This window comes from Protopterus annectens, chromosome 15.part0, assembly GCF_019279795.1.
Source record: "Protopterus annectens isolate FY-2018-M chromosome 15.part0, PAN1.0, whole genome shotgun sequence".
In the NCBI taxonomy this organism is placed as follows: Eukaryota; Metazoa; Chordata; order Ceratodontiformes; family Protopteridae; genus Protopterus; species Protopterus annectens.
In genome coordinates, this window is record NC_056749.1 from 773,565,027 (window position 1) to 773,585,605 (window position 20,579).

The 20,579-nt window shown below is 40.9% G+C and overlaps 1 protein-coding gene across 1 annotated transcript in view; it reads left to right on the top strand.

The window, feature by feature from the left end:
• Positions 1-20,579, top strand: part of LOC122789882 (mast/stem cell growth factor receptor Kit-like) — a 666,793-nt gene that overhangs the window by 184,871 nt on the left and 461,343 nt on the right. The window contains exons 3-4 of the mRNA XM_044057314.1: positions 7,100-7,200; positions 7,290-7,416. Coding sequence (XP_043913249.1) covers positions 7,100-7,200; positions 7,290-7,416 — 228 coding nt within the window. The remainder of the gene's footprint in view (positions 1-7,099; positions 7,201-7,289; positions 7,417-20,579) is intronic.

Below are 20,579 nucleotides of genomic sequence, written 5' to 3' on the forward strand. Positions count from 1 at the left end.
ACTGTTTCCGGATGGATTGCTAGTAGTTGCATTTCCTTTGTTTAGTTTGTAAAGTGACTGTTTCTGGATGGATTGCTAGTAGTTGCATTTGCTTTGTTTAGTTTGTAAAGTGACTGTTTCGGATGGATTGCTAGTAGTTGCATTTCCTTTGTTTAGTTTGTAAAGTGACTGTTTCGGATGGATTGCTAGTAGTTGCATTTCCTTTGTTTAGTTTGTAAAGTGACTGTTTCGGATGGATTGCTAGTAGTTGCATTTCCTTTGTTTAGTTTGTAAAGTGACTGTTTCGGATGGATTGCTAGTAGTTGCATTTCCTTTGTTTAGTTTGTAAAGTGACTGTTTCGGATGGATTGCTAGTAGTTGCATTTCCTTTGTTTAGTTTGTAAAGTGACTGTTTCGGATGGATTGCTAGTAGTTGCATTTCCTTTGTTTAGTTTGTAAAGTGACTGTTTCGGATGGATTGCTAGTAGTTGCATTTCCTTTGTTTAGTTTGTAAAGTGACTGTTTCGGATGGATTGCTAGTAGTTGCATTTCCTTTGTTTAGTTTGTAAAGTGACTGTTTCGGATGGATTGCTAGTAGTTGCATTTCCTTTGTTTAGTTTGTAAAGTGACTGTTTCGGATGGATTGCTAGTAGTTGCATTTCCTTTGTTTAGTTTGTAAAGTGACTGTTTCGGATGGATTGCTAGTAGTTGCATTTCCTTTGTTTAGTTTGTAAAGTGACTGTTTCCGGATGGATTGCTAGTAGTTGCATTTCCTTTGTTTAGTTTGTAAAGTGACTGTTTCCGGATGGATTGCTAGTAGTTGCATTTCCTTTGTTTAGTTTGTAAAGTGACTGTTTCGGATGGATTGCTAGTAGTTGCATTTCCTTTGTTTAGTTTGTAAAGTGACTGTTTCGGATGGATTGCTAGTAGTTGCATTTCCTTTGTTTAGTTTGTAAAGTGACTGTTTCGGATGGATTGCTAGTAGTTGCATTTCCTTTGTTTAGTTTGTAAAGTGACTGTTTCGGATGGATTGCTAGTAGTTGCATTTCCTTTGTTTAGTTTGTAAAGTGACTGTTTCGGATGGATTGCTAGTAGTTGCATTTCCTTTGTTTAGTTTGTAAAGTGACTGTTTCGGATGGATTGCTAGTAGTTGCATTTCCTTTGTTTAGTTTGTAAAGTGACTGTTTCGGATGGATTGCTAGTAGTTGCATTTCCTTTGTTTAGTTTGTAAAGTGACTGTTTCGGATGGATTGCTAGTAGTTGCATTTCCTTTGTTTAGTTTGTAAAGTGACTGTTTCCGGATGGATTGCTAGTAGTTGCATTTCCTTTGTTTAGTTTGTAAAGTGACTGTTTCGGATGGATTGCTAGTAGTTGCATTTCCTTTGTTTAGTTTGTAAAGTGACTGTTTCGGATGGATTGCTAGTAGTTGCATTTCCTTTGTTTAGTTTGTAAAGTGACTGTTTCGGATGGATTGCTAGTAGTTGCATTTCCTTTGTTTAGTTTGTAAAGTGACTGTTTCGGATGGATTGCTAGTAGTTGCATTTCCTTTGTTTAGTTTGTAAAGTGACTGTTTCGGATGGATTGCTAGTAGTTGCATTTCCTTTGTTTAGTTTGTAAAGTGACTGTTTCGGATGGATTGCTAGTAGTTGCATTTCCTTTGTTTAGTTTGTAAAGTGACTGTTTCGGATGGATTGCTAGTAGTTGCATTTCCTTTGTTTAGTTTGTAAAGTGACTGTTTCCGGATGGATTGCTAGTAGTTGCATTTCCTTTGTTTAGTTTGTAAAGTGACTGTTTCGGATGGATTGCTAGTAGTTGCATTTCCTTTGTTTAGTTTGTAAAGTGACTGTTTCCGGATGGATTGCTAGTAGTTGCATTTCCTTTGTTTAGTTTGTAAAGTGACTGTTTCGGATGGATTGCTAGTAGTTGCATTTCCTTTGTTTAGTTTGTAAAGTGACTGTTTCGGATGGATTGCTAGTAGTTGCATTTCCTTTGTTTAGTTTGTAAAGTGACTGTTTCGGATGGATTGCTAGTAGTTGCATTTCCTTTGTTTAGTTTGTAAAGTGACTGTTTCGGATGGATTGCTAGTAGTTGCATTTCCTTTGTTTAGTTTGTAAAGTGACTGTTTCCGGATGGATTGCTAGTAGTTGCATTTCCTTTGTTTAGTTTGTAAAGTGACTGTTTCGGATGGATTGCTAGTAGTTGCATTTCCTTTGTTTAGTTTGTAAAGTGACTGTTTCGGATGGATTGCTAGTAGTTGCATTTCCTTTGTTTAGTTTGTAAAGTGACTGTTTCGGATGGATTGCTAGTAGTTGCATTTCCTTTGTTTAGTTTGTAAAGTGACTGTTTCGGATGGATTGCTAGTAGTTGCATTTCCTTTGTTTAGTTTGTAAAGTGACTGTTTCCGGATGGATTGCTAGTAGTTGCATTTCCTTTGTTTAGTTTGTAAAGTGACTGTATTCGGATGGATTGCTAGTAGTTGCATTTCCTTTGTTTAGTTTGTAAAGTGACTGTTTCCGGATGGATTGCTAGTAGTTGCATTTCCTTTGTTTAGTTTGTAAAGTGACTGTTTCGGATGGATTGCTAGTAGTTGCATTTCCTTTGTTTAGTTTGTAAAGTGACTGTTTCCGGATGGATTGCTAGTAGTTGCATTTCCTTTGTTTAGTTTGTAAAGTGACTGTTGCGGATGGATTGCTAGTAGTTGCATTTCCTTTGTTTAGTTTGTAAAGTGACTGTTTCCGGATGGATTGCTAGTAGTTGCATTTCCTTTGTTTAGTTTGTAAAGTGACTGTTTCGGATGGATTGCTAGTAGTTGCATTTCCTTTGTTTAGTTTGTAAAGTGACTGTTTCCGGATGGATTGCTAGTAGTTGCATTTCCTTTGTTTAGTTTGTAAAGTGACTGTTTCGGATGGATTGCTAGTAGTTGCATTTCCTTTGTTTAGTTTGTAAAGTGACTGTTTCGGATGGATTGCTAGTAGTTGCATTTCCTTTGTTTAGTTTGTAAAGTGACTGTTCCCGGATGGATTGCTAGTAGTTGCATTTCCTTTGTTTAGTTTGTAAAGTGACTGTTTCCGGATGGATTGCTAGTAGTTGCATTTCCTTTGTTTAGTTTGTAAAGTGACTGTTTCGGATGGATTGCTAGTAGTTGCATTTCCTTTGTTTAGTTTGTAAAGTGACTGTTTCGGATGGATTGCTAGTAGTTGCATTTCCTTTGTTTAGTTTGTAAAGTGACTGTTTCCGGATGGATTGCTAGTAGTTGCATTTCCTTTGTTTAGTTTGTAAAGTGACTGTTTCCGGATGGATTGCTAGTAGTTGCATTTCCTTTGTTTAGTTTGTAAAGTGACTGTTTCGGATGGATTGCTAGTAGTTGCATTTCCTTTGTTTAGTTTGTAAAGTGACTGTTTCGGATGGATTGCTAGTAGTTGCATTTCCTTTGTTTAGTTTGTAAAGTGACTGTTTCCAGATGGATTGCTAGTAGTTGCATTTCCTTTGTTTAGTTTGTAAAGTGACTGTTTCCAGATGGATTGCTAGTAGTTGCATTTCCTTTGTTTAGTTTGTAAAGTGACTGTTTCGGATGGATTGCTAGTAGTTGCATTTCCTTTGTTTAGTTTGTAAAGTGACTGTTTCCAGATGGATTGCTAGTAGTTGCATTTCCTTTGTTTAGTTTGTAAAGTGACTGTTTCGGATGGATTGCTAGTAGTTGCATTTCCTTTGTTTAGTTTGTAAAGTGACGGTTTCGGATGGATTGCTAGTAGTTGCATTTCCTTTGTTTAGTTTGTAAAGTGACTGTTTCGGATGGATTGCTAGTAGTTGCATTTCCTTTGTTTAGTTTGTAAAGTGACTGTTTCCGGATGGATTGCTAGTAGTTGCATTTCCTTTGTTTAGTTTGTAAAGTGACTGTTTCGGATGGATTGCTAGTAGTTGCATTTCCTTTGTTTAGTTTGTAAAGTGACGGTTTCGGATGGATTGCTAGTAGTTGCATTTCCTTTGTTTAGTTTGTAAAGTGACTGTTTCGGATGGATTGCTAGTAGTTGCATTTCCTTTGTTTAGTTTGTAAAGTGACTGTTTCGGATGGATTGCTAGTAGTTGCATTTCCTTTGTTTAGTTTGTAAAGTGACTGTTTCGGATGGATTGCTAGTAGTTGCATTTCCTTTGTTTAGTTTGTAAAGTGACTGTTTCCAGATGGATTGCTAGTAGTTGCATTTCCTTTGTTTAGTTTGTAAAGTGACTGTTTCCAGATGGATTGCTAGTAGTTGCATTTCCTTTGTTTAGTTTGTAAAGTGACTGTTTCCAGATGGATTGCTAGTAGTTGCATTTCCTTTGTTTAGTTTGTAAAGTGACTGTTTCGGATGGATTGCTAGTAGTTGCATTTCCTTTGTTTAGTTTGTAAAGTGACTGTTTCCAGATGGATTGCTAGTAGTTGCATTTCCTTTGTTTAGTTTGTAAAGTGACTGTTTCGGATGGATTGCTAGTAGTTGCATTTCCTTTGTTTAGTTTGTAAAGTGACTGTTTCGGATGGATTGCTAGTAGTTGCATTTCCTTTGTTTAGTTTGTAAAGTGACGGTTTCCGGATGGATTGCTAGTAGTTGCATTTCCTTTGTTTAGTTTGTAAAGTGACGGTTTCCGGATGGATTGCTAGTAGTTGCATTTCCTTTGTTTAGTTTGTAAAGTGACTGTTTCCAGATGGATTGCTAGTAGTTGCATTTCCTTTGTTTAGTTTGTAAAGTGACGGTTTCCGGATGGATTGCTAGTAGTTGCATTTCCTTTGTTTAGTTTGTAAAGTGACTGTTTCCAGATGGATTGCTAGTAGTTGCATTTCCTTTGTTTAGTTTGTAAAGTGACTGTTTCCGGATGGATTGCTAGTAGTTGCATTTCCTTTGTTTAGTTTGTAAAGTGACGGTTTCGGATGGATTGCTAGTAGTTGCATTTCCTTTGTTTAGTTTGTAAAGTGACTGTTTCGGATGGATTGCTAGTAGTTGCATTTCCTTTGTTTAGTTTGTAAAGTGGCGGTTTCGGATGGATTGCTAGTAGTTGCATTTCCTTTGTTTAGTTTGTAAAGTGACTGTTTCCAGATGGATTGCTAGTAGTTGCATTTCCTTTGTTTAGTTTGTAAAGTGACGGTTTCGGATGGATTGCTAGTAGTTGCATTTCCTTTGTTTAGTTTGTAAAGTGACGGTTTCGGATGGATTGCTAGTAGTTGCATTTCCTTTGTTTAGTTTGTAAAGTGACTGTTTCGGATGGATTGCTAGTAGTTGCATTTCCTTTGTTTAGTTTGTAAAGTGACTGTTTCGGATGGATTGCTAGTAGTTGCATTTCCTTTGTTTAGTTTGTAAAGTGACTGTTTCGGATGGATTGCTAGTAGTTGCATTTCCTTTGTTTAGTTTGTAAAGTGACTGTTTCCGGATGGATTGCTAGTAGTTGCATTTCCTTTGTTTAGTTTGTAAAGTGACTGTTTCCGGATGGATTGCTAGTAGTTGCATTTCCTTTGTTTAGTTTGTAAAGTGACCGTTTCCGGATGGATTGCTAGTAGTTGCATTTCCTTTGTTTAGTTTGTAAAGTGACCGTTTCCGGATGGATTGCTAGTAGTTGCATTTCCTTTGTTTAGTTTGTAAAGTGACTGTTTCCGGATGGATTGCTAGTAGTTGCATTTCCTTTGTTTAGTTTGTAAAGTGACGGTTTCCAGATGGATTGCTAGTAGTTGCATTTCCTTTGTTTATGGTAGCAAATCTATGGAGCTATCCAGACCAGTTAAGGCCCATTCTACTAGGTCTGTGGCTACATCGTTGGCCTTCTTAGCTAAACTGTCCTTGGATGAGATTTGTGCTGCTACTACTTGCTGTAATCCCCACACCTTTGTTTTCCACTATAAGCTGGATCTGGTGTCTAGGAACAGGGCTTACTTTGGTTCCTCTTTTCTCCGGCATAGCCTTCCTTGAGGCCACCAAGGGCTCATAGTAGCTGGGGATTCTGACCCATCCGTGATGAATAATGACACGGACAGCATCAGATAAAGAGTTATGTACTTACCATAACTTGACATCGCTGCTGTCCAGTGTCATTATTCAGCACATTCCCGCCCTCCTTCCCCCTTCCTTCTGGGGGTTCTGGTAGAGCTGGGATGATTCCATTTTTGGATAGTTTGTTTATCCTATGCAGAATTTTCTGTGCTCCTGTTTGTTCAGCAAACTCGATCTGAAGGTTAGAGGTCAGCAGGGGATTATAAGAAGGGGAGGACCTTGAGTTTTGGATCTGTCCATCAGTTGCTGGCTTGGATCCAAGGTCAGATCCAAGACCCATCAGTGATGAATAGTGACACTGGATGGCACAGATTCCAAGTTATGGTAAGTACGTAACACTTTTTATTTCTTTTATCTGGTATGGACAGAATAGTATCATAAAATTCACTGTGACAAGTATACATCAGTTCATGAAACAGCTATACTCGGAAGTAAAGCACTGCAGCTAAAACGCTGCTTTATGGCTTAGAGAGAGGGAGAGGTGGAGCTCTGAATATGACCCAAGGTAAGTTACTCAAGGTAAGTTAGTGGCAGTGGGAGAGTGGGAAGTAGTGGTTTCTTGTCAGCTTGCGTAGTCCACATGGGGAGGTTCTGACAGTGATCTGAAAGGCTTACTGTGATGATGGCAGTTCCATAACTTTACAGCAGATTTCTGTTCAAAAATTGCATAGAGAAAGGGGGGCTAGAGCTAAGTGATGCTCCATGTGATGATGAATGTGATGTTAATAGCTCTGCCTTGGTAGGCATACAAAACACCCAGGCCTGCATATGTAGTATGCAGTGTATATGATGCTGTTAACTGCTCTACTATGAACCACTTCCCCCTTTTCAACCTGTAGATAGAGTGGGCCCAGCCCTTATGGGGGGTATTACATGGGGCCCAAAGGAAAAAATTTGTGTATTGAGTTAGACTTGGTGCAGTTGGTGGTCAGATGGAAGTCATACATGGGAGAGGAAGGCCAAAAAATAAATAAATAAACAAATAAAAAGAAATATTAATAGACATTTATTTATGTGTGCTCCAAATTCATTTTGCATAAATTGTATCATAGAACATTTGAGCTTGAATTGTAGTATTTTATTAAAATGTTGTTAATATATTACAGAAAGGACTCATGCCCTTTTTACCCCATTGCTGATTGGTTTCGTAGCAGCGGCTGTTTTGCTGTCTATCATTGTATCAGTTATCTCCTACATGTGTCAGCAGGTAAATAGGAACTCTTGTTTTTTCATTAATTAATTTCTCTTTGCATTGAGTTTGGGTTTTTATAAACTTTTGCTTTGTTTTTTTTTTAGAAACCCAAGTACCAGGTTCAGTGGAGGGTGACTGAGGAGATAGATGGAAATAACCATGCTTATGTTGCCCCTGCTCATCTGCCGTGTGACTACAGCTGGGAGTTTCCAAGAGGCAGGCTGCGCTTTGGTATGTATGAAATAACCATTTCTTATTTACTTTAAGCAAAAACAGCAAAACAAATAGTATCGCTTTTATATAGCGTAGGGACAGCTTGAAGGGGTATCACTGTAACGTGTCAGAGGAAACAATGAAGGATGAAAGTGTTGTCTATTCCCAAGACTGTTTGTGTTGCTAAGACAAGTCCGCAGTTCAGTGGTCATGCCTTTAGAAGCCAGCATATTCCCATGTGCACTGCCCAGTGTACTTTACTAATTCTGACCAGGATGTGCCATAGATATTGTGACATATACTTACCATAGCTGTTGCAATGTAGTATTACACACGGTGAATATGCAAATGCAAATTCTGAGTAGTTAGTTAACCTGAGAGCATAAACAAGATAATACAGTACTATCACTGCTTTTGAGCAAGTATATAAAATATGACACACTATTATAGGAAATGAGCAGTGTATAATACCACGACGGTACAGTAACGTTTCATATTCTTTTGTATGTACTTTTCATTGTGACTTGCTATAAATAAGCAAAAAACAACACTTCCATTACATCCCTTCATTTATGCATGCAGTATTCATTGTTTTTCAAACTGTAGATACAAGCCCTAATAGGAGACTGAGCTAAAGGGAATTAGTCCATAGTCCATTTCTCAAGATGTTTTATCGGTATAAGCACAACACAGTGCTATTGGGGTTATTTGGTTAATTAAGCCTTTAAAGTTATTTCTATCAAGAAAATAAGTAAAGAGTTAAAAATCACCATTCGGAAGATCAGAGACAAATATGAAGTAAAAACAACAGCAGAATCAAAAGATAGTTATAAAGCATTCTTCAGTTATGTCAGGAACCTAAGAGACACAAAATAAGTAATCTCCGTGGTATCCCCGAAGTCTCAAAACAACCCACTAAAGTGTAGTGGATCTAAAAACAAAACAGTGTAAGAAACTTCTCTGTGTGGAAGATTTTCAGTCCATATATTTCTAGTTAATCACTGTATATTAATCAGATCAGACAATAGTAGTAGAAGTAGCGAACGTAAACTCGTCAAGTCAAAAAGCAATAATATAGCAATAACCCACGCCTGGGTGTGGGTAATGCTGGATTTACCCACGGTTGGCGTGGTTTGGTCGAGGCGAGCCGGACCAAACAAAGCCAACCGTGGTAAATCAGCATTACCACCAGAAGTGGTTAGTTATTATCTAATGACATTATTTAAGAAAGAAATAATTACTTTTCTTAAATAATGGCATTGTATAATGCCTCTTACTGCCCTTCCGCAGCTGTCTGGTATTCTCCGGCAGTACTGATGTACTGCGCATGCCTACGCAGAGCATCAGAGCTGTGGGCAAAAGCAACGGAGACGCAAGATCTCCGTTGCTTTTACTGTTCGCTGTGTTAAATGGGTTTAACATAGCGAGACAGCTTTAAAATAAGCAACGGATATCTCCGTTGCTTATTTTAAAGCTGTCTCGCTATGTTAAACCCATTTAATATAGAACAACTTTAAAAGCAAAGGAGATCGCAAGATCTCCGTTGCTTTTTATGCACTGTGTCGCTATGTTAAAGGAGTTTAACATAGCGAGACAGCTTTAAAAAAAGCAATGGAGATCTCCGTTGCTTTTTTTAAACCTGTGTTGCTATGTTAAACTCTTTTAACATAGCGAGACATTGTTTTATACTAACGGAAAAAGTCCGGGCGACCGGACCTTTTTCCATTAGTATATTGAGGGTTTTACAACGGGCACGCTGGTTGGGCTGGCCAATCAGCGTGCACGTTTTAGGGGAGGAATTGTATAATAGAAAATATATAATTCTACAGCATTGCTAAGTATTCGAAAGTAATCCAAGCAAGGCAGGCAGTCTGTTTCCAGTCGAAAATCCTTTATTAAGTACACAGACAAGCGATCCAAGTAAAACAAAAATAGAGTAATAATTTCCTCACAAGCTTTCTAAATATATATATATATATACTTTTTTAAATATATATATATATATATATATATATATATATATATATATATATATATATATACTTTTTATCATCAGGCATGGGAGTGGTTTATTGTGCTGTAAAACAAAGTGTTATTGGCACACATGTTAAATTCACATCCCTTCCCCCATCAGTGTGACATTCGAGCTGGTCCTGCCCTACCTAGTAGTTGTCATAATAATATATAGCCCTAATGTACTTTAATGGTACATCTTATTTAACCAAATTATTAAGTAGATTATTAAGTCTGTGATTTTATCCAAGGCAATATACTACATGGCTGAAAATATATCAACCTTAGTTCATTTTGCGATCAAAAATTATATATAAATATATACATATACATTTTGCATGTAAAAATCAGTTTCTATTTTCATAACCTATTGTTAACAAAGATCGCTTTCGTCCTTCTAGACTTCTTCAGGTCTGTGTACAAGAACCCTAAAAACCTATATAATTGTATAATTAGTTAGTATTGTTATTACCATCATTTTGAATAAAGTGGAAAAAAGAGAACCAGAAAAAAAATAAAAATAAAAAAATATATATGTGTATGATGATGGAAACAAAAGATACACTTAAATTTCAACTGATTTAAAATGGTATTTAAAACCAATTTGTAGAATAACATAAAATAAAATACAATTAGTCATGTAAACAATGTGGCAATTTTCTAAGTTCCAGTGCACTTTTAATTGAACAGTAGTAGTTTAGTCCAGGGTTTCTAAAAGAGTTCAGCTTTAATTGCCACATGAGTTCATGTTTCTCCAGAATATTCGGGATGTCTCCTTCAAGATCACCCATGTCTATGCGATCCAGGATCTGGAACTTAAAACCTGTGTGTCTTTTCTGAAGAGAAAGGTGTTTGGCTAGTGCATTATTTTTACATCCAGAGCAGATTTCTGACAGATGACATGAAATCCTACGCTTGAGTTTATTTACAGTCTTGCCCACATAGAATGCATCACATTCATTGCACTGTGCCCTGTAAATTACTTTTTTAGTGTTACAGTCACCCCCTGCACTGGTTTTAATGATCTTCTTTAAATAAGGGCAATAAAAACTATCACCTTGCTGTATAAATATACAAAATGTACAATTAGTTTCACATCTTTTAGTGCTTTTCACACATGGTCTAGGTTTAAATTCAATAAAACGTCTTATATTCCTGGCCTTTCTATAAACAAATGATGGGGCTTCACCTAAGATGTTAATCAGAAAAGGGTTTCCTGTGACAATGTCCCAGTTTTCTTCAATAATATTTTTGATACTGGGATAATCCAAAGTGTATGTCAGGATGCAGCTATTTTTGCATTTGTTATTTTCTGTGGGATTACTTAACATTTTTCTACTGGGGAGGTTGAGTGAAGGTGCTTCAGTCCTTTTCAGTTCTATAATGGGTTCCAGGATGTTTTTTAACATCTGACTTTCATGGCCTCTCACTAGAAAATCATTCTCTAAGTTGTTCAGGTTTCTCAAAAATGGTTCCATCTCTGTGGTAATTCGAGCTAATCTATAGCCTTAGGATTTCACTACATTATACTTGGTTTTTGTAGGATGTAGACTTTTACCAGTGACTGAGTCATATTTGTACTTGCCTTGGAGTGACCTGAGTGCTTGTGTTATGTGGCGGATCCTAGCGCCCGACAGGCTGCTCACCGTGACTCTCTCCTTGTTCAGCCTGGTGAGCGGGACGTCAGTGTGCCCTTCAGGAAGGGGGTTGTTTGATTGAGGTAAGTGATAAAATCTCCAAGCTGCAAGGTGTCACCTTCCCACACAATAAAGACACTGTCAATAAAACGTAAATAGCATGTGATAGTTTCACTTGAAAGAAAGTTACTGTTTGTCGTTTTTGCATTTAAGTTACCTGTAACACATTGCACTTAAGTTACCTGGCACTTGCTCACTAAAGCAATTATATAAGTCAGCACTAAAAATTAAAAGCACTACACCCTCAATCCCCACTGGCCGTTGTTTTCAATTATAAAGGAATTCCCAATATTATTCTAGCATGTCCAAAGGTCAGTTGTCAATCTCCTCTCCGGTCCAGCTGGTGAATCTGGGAATCTTGAGGCAATGTTACAACTGCCTCATGTACACAGACAACCCCCTCCTCCTCCCAACAAATTCCAACACATGTGAGAGATGCAACCATATAGCCAAACTGGAGGCTAAAACTCTCTCAACTCAGTACTGGCATAACCAGTCAGGAGGAGAAGGAAACCACACTCACTACAATTCCAGTCTCACATAGACCTACCACGACAGCAAACCAAACACATAATCACACAAAAACATACTCGGAGGCTCTAAATAAAGATCTGCCTAAGCAGCAGAGACCTCCAAAGCAGACACCCAAAACAAAACACGTGCAACACATATCTCACAAAGCCAGTGTGCCGAACAGTCACAGCCCTTAAGACTAAACAACACACCTGATACACTTGTAATAGGTGACTCTATCGTCAGGCACACTGACGTCCCGCTCACCAGGCTGAACAAGGAGAGGGTCACGGTGAGCAGCCTGTCGGGCGCTAGGATCCACCACATAACACAAGCACTCAGGTTACTCCAAGGCAAGTACAAATATGACTCAGTCATTGTCCATGCTGGTGTGAATGACCTGAGACGTACCTCCCTGGACTACATGAAAAAAGCCATAGAGGAGCTCTCTGAGCATGTAGTCCAGGCCGGTATGACCCTGACCTTGAGTAGCATTTTACCCTCACCAAGAATGATGCCACAATATGAAGCCAAGATGATCAATTTCAACAATTGGCTTAAGTACTGGTGTCATTCAAAGGGGATCCAATGCCTGTCAGCTTGGGATGATATGCTCGACAAGCCACGATGCTTCGCTAGGGACGGCTTGCAGCTGTCACCCCTGGGCTTTCGGATATTGGCAAAGGCTCTTGCTACCCCCATAGTGCCTTTTTTAGGCAAGGCTCAAAAGACAAACCCACCTCCATAGGTATCACAAGGGATAAGAAACTAAGAGTAATGCTACTCAACGCCAGAAGTCTAAACCTCAAGATGCACGCACTCGAAACTCTCCTTAGCATGGAGAACATCGATATCTGTGCAGTAACAGAAACCTGGTTCAGGGCTCCTGAGAGCACCCCAGCACTACCAGGTTATACCTCATACCATGCTTTTCGGCTCCAAAACTTGGACCGAACCACAAAAGGAGGGGGAGTATCGATATTCATCAAAGATACCCACACCTCCAGGTTGGTGGCAAAGCACGAAGCATCAGAGACTATCCATGTGCAACTAACAGTGGGTAAAATGGCCTTCCAGTTTATAGCCTGCTACAGACCACCCTCCCAAACCCAGGAACCCCACTCGGCCTTCCTGAGAACACTGGAAAATATGAAGGTCTCTCCAAACACCATTATATTGGGAGACTTCAACTACCCAAACATAGACTGGGAGCATTACTCTAGCTCCAACATCCTAACCCAAAGGTTCCTAGAATTTATAAACTCAAATGCTATGGAACAACTTGTTACCACTCCCACAAGAGGGGAAAACATACTGGACCTGATCATCACCAACATGGGGACTCTGTGCTCCAGACCAGAAGTGTATCCCTCACTGGTAAGATCAGACCATAAACTAATCTCACTGGATATTCACATCCCGACCCCACACCCTGCCCAAAAAAAACACAGTGAAAAACTTCTCTAAAGCAAATTTCACACTCCTCAAAACTAAGGTGGAATCCTTCAAAGCCCCCGGGCCTGTGGAAAATACGGCCCAGACCGCAGAATCCTTTATAAACGCATTCTATGAACACCTTCAGGAACGCATGGATCATGCAATCCCAAATAAAACCAAGACCCAATCCTCCAAAGGCAGATGTCCTGTCTAGTGGACCCCAGCCATAAACAAACTATACAATAGAAGGAGGAAGCTACTAAATGATAGAGCAAAATCCCAAAAAGGGAAGGCATCACTGATCAGTATTAGCAAAAAACTACGGGCACTCATAAAATTGTCTAAGGCCAGCTTCGAGAGAAAAATTGCACAGGACACTAAGGATAATCACAAGGCTTTCTTTAATTATGTTAGGAACCTGGGTGGTAATTCCCAGATATGCTCAGAATTAGTCCAAAATGACAAAAAGATACACCAAACCCACTGACATTGCCAACATCCTAGCTGACAGGTTCAGCGCAAACTCCCCCCCCCCCCACCAAAAGGGCAAATAGCTATCCCAGCAAAGTGCTGCCCCCCTGACATCTCAGATGCTCAGGTAAGAGCTGCCCTCTCCAAAGCAAAAAACACAACATCAATGGGACCAGACGGTGTCCCGGGCTGCGTCCTACATGAACTCCAAGAAGAGCTAAACCCAAACATAAAACAACTGTTCAATCTCAGCCTTACTACAGGATATGTGCCCAAAGAGTGGCATACAGCAACGGTGGTCCCTCTCCATAAAGGTGATGCCTCAACGGATCCTGGAAACTATCGCCCCATAAGCCTGACTAGCTTGGTCTGCAAAGCTATGGAAAGGATCATCATGGACCTCATAAATAAAGATATTGGGGACCTACAGACACTGGATCCTACCCAGTTCAGCTTTGTTAATGGCAGATCCTGCCTCTTAAACCTGGTTGATTTCTTTGAAACAGTCACCAAGGCCATTGACGAGGGGAAGGTGGTCCACACAGCCTACCTGGACCTCGCAAAAGCCTTCGATACAATACCCCACTCGGGCATTATAGATAAGCTCACCAGCTTAAATATAAACCCCTATGTCACTAGATGGATTGCAAACTGGCTCAAGGACAGGACCCATATGGTTAGAATTGCTGGAGCCATGTCAGACTCCAAACCAGTTACAAGTGGTGTCCCACAAGGCTCAGTACTGGGACCTCTCTTGTTCGGTATATATTTCTCGGAGGTACAGGCCAACACGGAAGGACTGTGACCAAGTTCGCAGATGACTGCAAACTGGGCGCCATAATCGACTCTCCAGCCGACACAAGCATCCTCCAAAAGGGCCTCATAGAAACAGACAACTGGTGCCAGAGCCATGGCCTCAAGCTAAATGCCAAAAAGTGTATAGTCACCCCCTTTGGCAAAAACAAAGTGCCCACAAATTACCACATAGGTGGTAATCCATTAAGTACAGAAGAAGTAATTAGGGACCCAAGTTGATAGCAATCTCTCATTTGACAACCATGTGGCCAAAGTGGTTAGAAAAACATTTTATATAGCCCACCTAATGAAGGGATTCACATCTAGATCAGGGGAGGTCATCGTGCCTCTTTACTCATCCCTCATCAGGCCCATAATTGAGTACAATGCCCCTTTTGGGATGTACCTTACCAGACACCTGCAGCAACTGGAAAGACCCCAAAAGTACCTCACCAAGAAGATCAAAGGGCTCAAACAGATGCCATATGCTGCCCGGTTAAAGAAACTCCAGCTCTACTCAGTGGTATACCGCCTGTTCAGAGGCGATCTGTGCCTGACGTATAAAGCCATGTCCAACCCGGAATTAATGGACATGCTGCACCTCAGTAAATCCAAATCCCATCGAGCTACGCGCTCGAGAGACTTGAACCTCAGCACTGAAATAAATAGGACATGCTGGAGGGCCAGATTCATAACCCAGAGGCTCCCTTCACTCTGGAATAAAATCCCAGTCCAGGTTAGGCAAGAGTCCCTCATTGACTCTCTTCAAGAGGAATCTTGATGAGTGGATGGGAGATCGTAGGTTTACCCCGGGTATCACTTCTGTGTCACTGTTAGACAGAGGCACAGTATACTAACCTCGAAAAAGGGCATAGCAAAATAAATTTAAAATGGGTGGCGAAAGCCAAACACCTTCTGGCTAGGCTTATAAATGCCCTAGGGCAGATAGCCTAGTATGAACCTATGAACCTATAATAAGTTAACCCTCGTTGGTTTTCTGAATAGATCAGTGGTGATTCTGTTATTGTTGGTGTCCTTGGAAATCTGCATATCTAAGAAAGTGGTTGAAGTACAGCTATGGAAAGAGGTAAACTTCAGGAAGGGGGTTGTTTGATTGAGGTAAGTGATAAAATCTCCAAGCTGCAAGGTGTCACCTTCCCACACAATAAAGACATCGTCAATAAAACGTAAATAGCATGTGATATGCTGGCAGCCCCCATTGCTATACCAGTTTTTTGTTTGTAGTGTTTGCCATTGAAAGTAAAGAAATTGAAGTCCAGTACAAGATTAATGAGCTTGCTTAACTTTTGCAGTTGTGCCTGTGTACCCTGATTATGTTTCTTAAAAGACTCCATAGCTGCTGTTATACAGTAATTGTGAGGGAGCACTGTGTACAAGGATTCCACATCAATAGTTACCAAAATACTGTCAGCTTCCACTGTAATGTTTTTTATTTTCTTCAAAAAATCCATTGAATCTCCTATGTATGACTTATTCTTTTCTGCTAGAGGTTTCAGCAAGTAATCAAGGTAAATGGCTGTGGCTTCAGTAAGGGAACCTCCACTTGCTACCACCGGTCTATAAGGTGGGTCTTCTCTGTTCTTGTGTGGCTTTGGTATTCCAAAAAAGTAAGGTAAACATGGGCATGGGCTCCATAAATAATTATAAAGATTTTCAGTGATATGTTTTTCTTCCCATAATGTGGTGAGATTAGTGTTCCATAAATCATATGCTCTTTTTATGTCATCCACGGTAAATAACTCATAAAATCTGTTATCCTCCAGCATGTTCTCTATCTTTTGGTTGTAGCTAGTGGTATCAGTCACAAGTATACATCCTCCCTTGTCTGCCCTCATTACACACCTGGATTTATCATTGCCTAGCTCAAGCAATGTTTTTCTTTCTCCCTGTGTTAAGTTATAAAGTTTTTTCTTTGGAGGTTTTTTAAGCAGTTTCCTGATATCCATCTCACATTTCACTTCGAAAGCAGCTAGTGTTTGATGTAGTGGTGAACAATAGCTGCTAGGCCTTTTTATAGTTTCATCAGTAGGCTTATTTTCAGTGTCATTACTTTTGCCATGAAACTGTGCCCTTAAATTGAGCTTCCTCACAAACATTTTAAGGTATATCAGTACTTGAGCAACCTCACTCCTGCAGCTTGGTACAAAAGTAAGTCCTTTGGACAACACACTTTTTTCCTCTTCAGTCAGTGCTTTAACAGAGTGGTTCCAGATAAGTGGAGCACCAGAAAGCTTGTGAGGAAATGATTACTCTATTTTTGTTTTACTTGTATCGCTTGTCTGTGTATTTAATAAAGGATTTTCAACTGGAAACAGACTGCCTGCCTTGCTTGGATTACTTTCGAATACTTAGTAATGCTGTAGAATTATATATTTTCTATTATTACGTTTTGACTTGACGAGTTTACGTTCGCTACTTCTACTACTATTGTCTGATCTGATTAATGTACAGTGATTAACTAGAAATATATGGACTGAAAATCTTCCACGCAGAGAACCTAAGAGACACCATACAAAGGTCTCTGAGCTAATCGTTAATGGTACCTCCTGTGATACAACGGACACTGCCAATGTATAACGGTACCTCCTGTGATACAACGGACACTGCCAAAGTATAACGGTACCTGCTGTGATACAACTGACACTGCCAACGTATAATGGTACCTCATGTGATACAGCAGACACTGCCAACGTATAATGGTACCCCCTGTGATACAAAGGACACTGCCAACGTATAATGGTACCTCCTGTGATACACGGACATTGCCAACGTATAACGGTACCTCCTGTGATGTAACAGACAAATCCAACGTATAACGGTACCTCCTGTGATACATCGGACACTGCCAACGTATAACAGTACCTCCTGTGATACAACAGACACTGCCAACGTATAATGGTACCTCCCGTGATACAACAGACACAGCCAACGTATAACGGTACCTTCTGTGATACAGAGGACACTGCCAACGTATAACAATACCTCCTGTGATACAACGGACACTGTCAACTTACACGTGCAGCTCCTGTGATACAACGGACACTGCCAACGTACACATGCAGCTCCTGTGATGCAAAGGACACTGCCAACGTATAACGGTACCTTCTGTGACACAATGGACACTGCCAACGTATAACGGTACCTCCTGTGATACAATGGACACTGCCAACGTACACGTGTACCTCCTGTGATACAACGGACACTGCCAACGTACACGTGTACCTCCTGTGATACAACGGACACTGTCAAAGTATAACGGTACCTCCTGTGATACAAAGGACACTGTCAACATAGAACAGTACCTCCTGTGATACAACAGACACTGCCGACGTATAACGCTAACTCCTGTGATACAACGGAGCCTGCCAATGTACATGTGTAGCTCCTGTGATGCAAAGGACACTGCCAACGTATAACTGTACCTCCTGTGATACAACAGACACTGCCAACGTATAACGGTGCCTCCTGTGATTCACCGGACACTGCCAATATATAACGGAACATCCTGTGATACAACGGATACTGCCAACATACACGTGCACCTCCTGTGAAACCGCAGACACTGCCAACGTATAACAGTACCTCCTGTGATACAAAGGACATTGCCAATGTATAACGGTACCTCCTGTGATACAAAGGACACTGCCAACGTATAACGGTACCTCCTGTGATACAACGGACACTGCCAACATATAACAGTACCTCCTGTGATACAATGGACACTGCCAACGTATAACGGTACCTCCTGTAATACAACGGAGACTGCCAATGTATAACGGTACCTCCTGTGATACAATGGACACTGCCATTGTATAACAGTACCTCCTGTGATACAACGGACACTGCCATTGTATAACGGTACGTCCTGTGATACAACAAACACTGCCAACGTATAACGGTACCTCCTGTGATACAAAGGACACTGCCAGCATATAACGGTACCTCCTGTGATACAACGAACACCGCCAACGTATAACAGTACCTCCTGTGATACAACGGACACTGCCAACGTACACGTGTAGCTCCTGTGATGCAAAGGACACTGCCAACGTATAATGGTACCTCCTGTGATACAAAGGACACTGCCAACATATAACGGTACCTCCTGTGATACAACGGACACTGCCAATGTATAACGGTACCTCCTGTGATACAACGGACACTGCCAATGTATAACGGTACCTCCTGTGATACAACAGACACTACCAATGTGTAACGGTACCTCCTGTGATACAACGGACACTGCCAACGTGTAACAGTACCTCCTGTTATACAGCAGACACTGCCAACTATAACGGTACCTCCTGTGATACAACGGACACTGCCAACGTATAACGGTACCTCCTGTGATACAACGGACACTGCCAACGTATATCGGTACCTACTGTGATACAACAGTACCTCCTGTGATACAACGGACATTGCCAACGTATAACAGTACCTCCTGTGATACAGCGGACACTGCCAATGTATAATGGTACCTTCTCTGATGCAAAGGACACTGCCAATGTATAACGGTACCTCCTGTGATACAACAGACACTGCCAACGTATAACGGTACCTCCTGTCATACAACACACACTGCCAACGTACACGTATAACTCCTGTGATGCAGAGGACACTGCCAACGTATAACGGTACCTCCTGTGACACAACGGACACTGCCAACGTATAACGGTACCTCCTGTGATACAACACACACTGCCAAGGTACACATGTAACACCTGTGATGCAAAGGACACTGCCACCGTATAACGGTACCTCCTGTGATACAACGGATACTGCCAACTTATAACGGTACCTCCTGTGATACAACGGACACTGCCAACGTATAACGGTACCTCCTGTGACACAACGGACACTGCCAACGTATAACGGTACCTCCTGTGATACAACACACACTGCCAAGGTACACATGTAACACCTGTGATGCAAAGGACACTGCCACCGTATAACGGTACCTCCTGTGATACAACGGATACTGCCAACTTATAACGGTACCTCCTGTGATACAACGGACACTGCCAACGTATAACATTACCTCCTGTAATACAACAGACACTGCCAATGTATAATGGTACCTCCTGTGATACAACGGACACTGCCAGCGTATAACGGTACCTCCTGTGATACAACGGACACTGCCAATGTATAACAGTACCTCCTGTGATGCAATGGACACTGCCAGCGTATAACGGTACCTCCTGTGATGCAACGGACACTGCCAACATATAAGGGTACCGCCTGTGGTACAACGGACACAGCCAACGTATAACGGTACCTCCTGTGATACAACGGACACTGCCATTGTATAACGGTACCTCCTGTGATACAACGAACACTGCCAACGTATAATGGTACCTCCTGTGATACAAAGGACACTGCCAACGTATAACGGTACCTCCTGTGATACAATGGATACCGCCAACGTATAACGGTACCTCCTGTGATACAACGGACACTGCCAACGTATACATGTAGCTCCTGTGATGCAAAGGACACTGCCAACGTATAATGGTACCTCCTGTGATACAAAGGACACTGCCAACATATAACGGTACCTCCTGTGATACAACGGACACTGCCAAAGTATAACGGTACCTCCTGTGATACAACGGACACTGCCAATGTATAACGGTACCTCCTGTGATACAACAGACACTACCAACGTGTAACGGTACCTCCTGTCATACAACGGACACTGCCAACGTGTAACAGTACCTCCTGTGATACAGCAGACACTGCCAACGTATAACGGTACCTCCTGTGATACAACGGACACTGCCAACGTATAACAGTACCTCCTGTGATACAGCAGACACTGCCAATGTATAATGGTACCTTCTCTGATACAAAGGACACTTCCAATGTATAACAGTACCTCCTGTGATATAACAGACACTGCCAACGTATAACGGTACCTCCTGTGATACAACACACACTTCCAACGTATAACGGTACCTCCTGTAATACAACGGAGACTGCCAATGTATAATGGTACCTCCTGTGATACAATGGACACTGCCAATGTATAACGGTACCTCCTGTGATACAACGGACACTGCCACCGTATACCGGTACCTCCTGTGATACAACGGACACTGCCAACGTATAACGGTACCTCCTGTTATACAACGGACACTGCCAATGTATAACGGTACCTCCTGTGATACAACGGACACTGCCATTGTATAACGGTACGTCCTGTGATACAACAAACACTGCCAATGTATA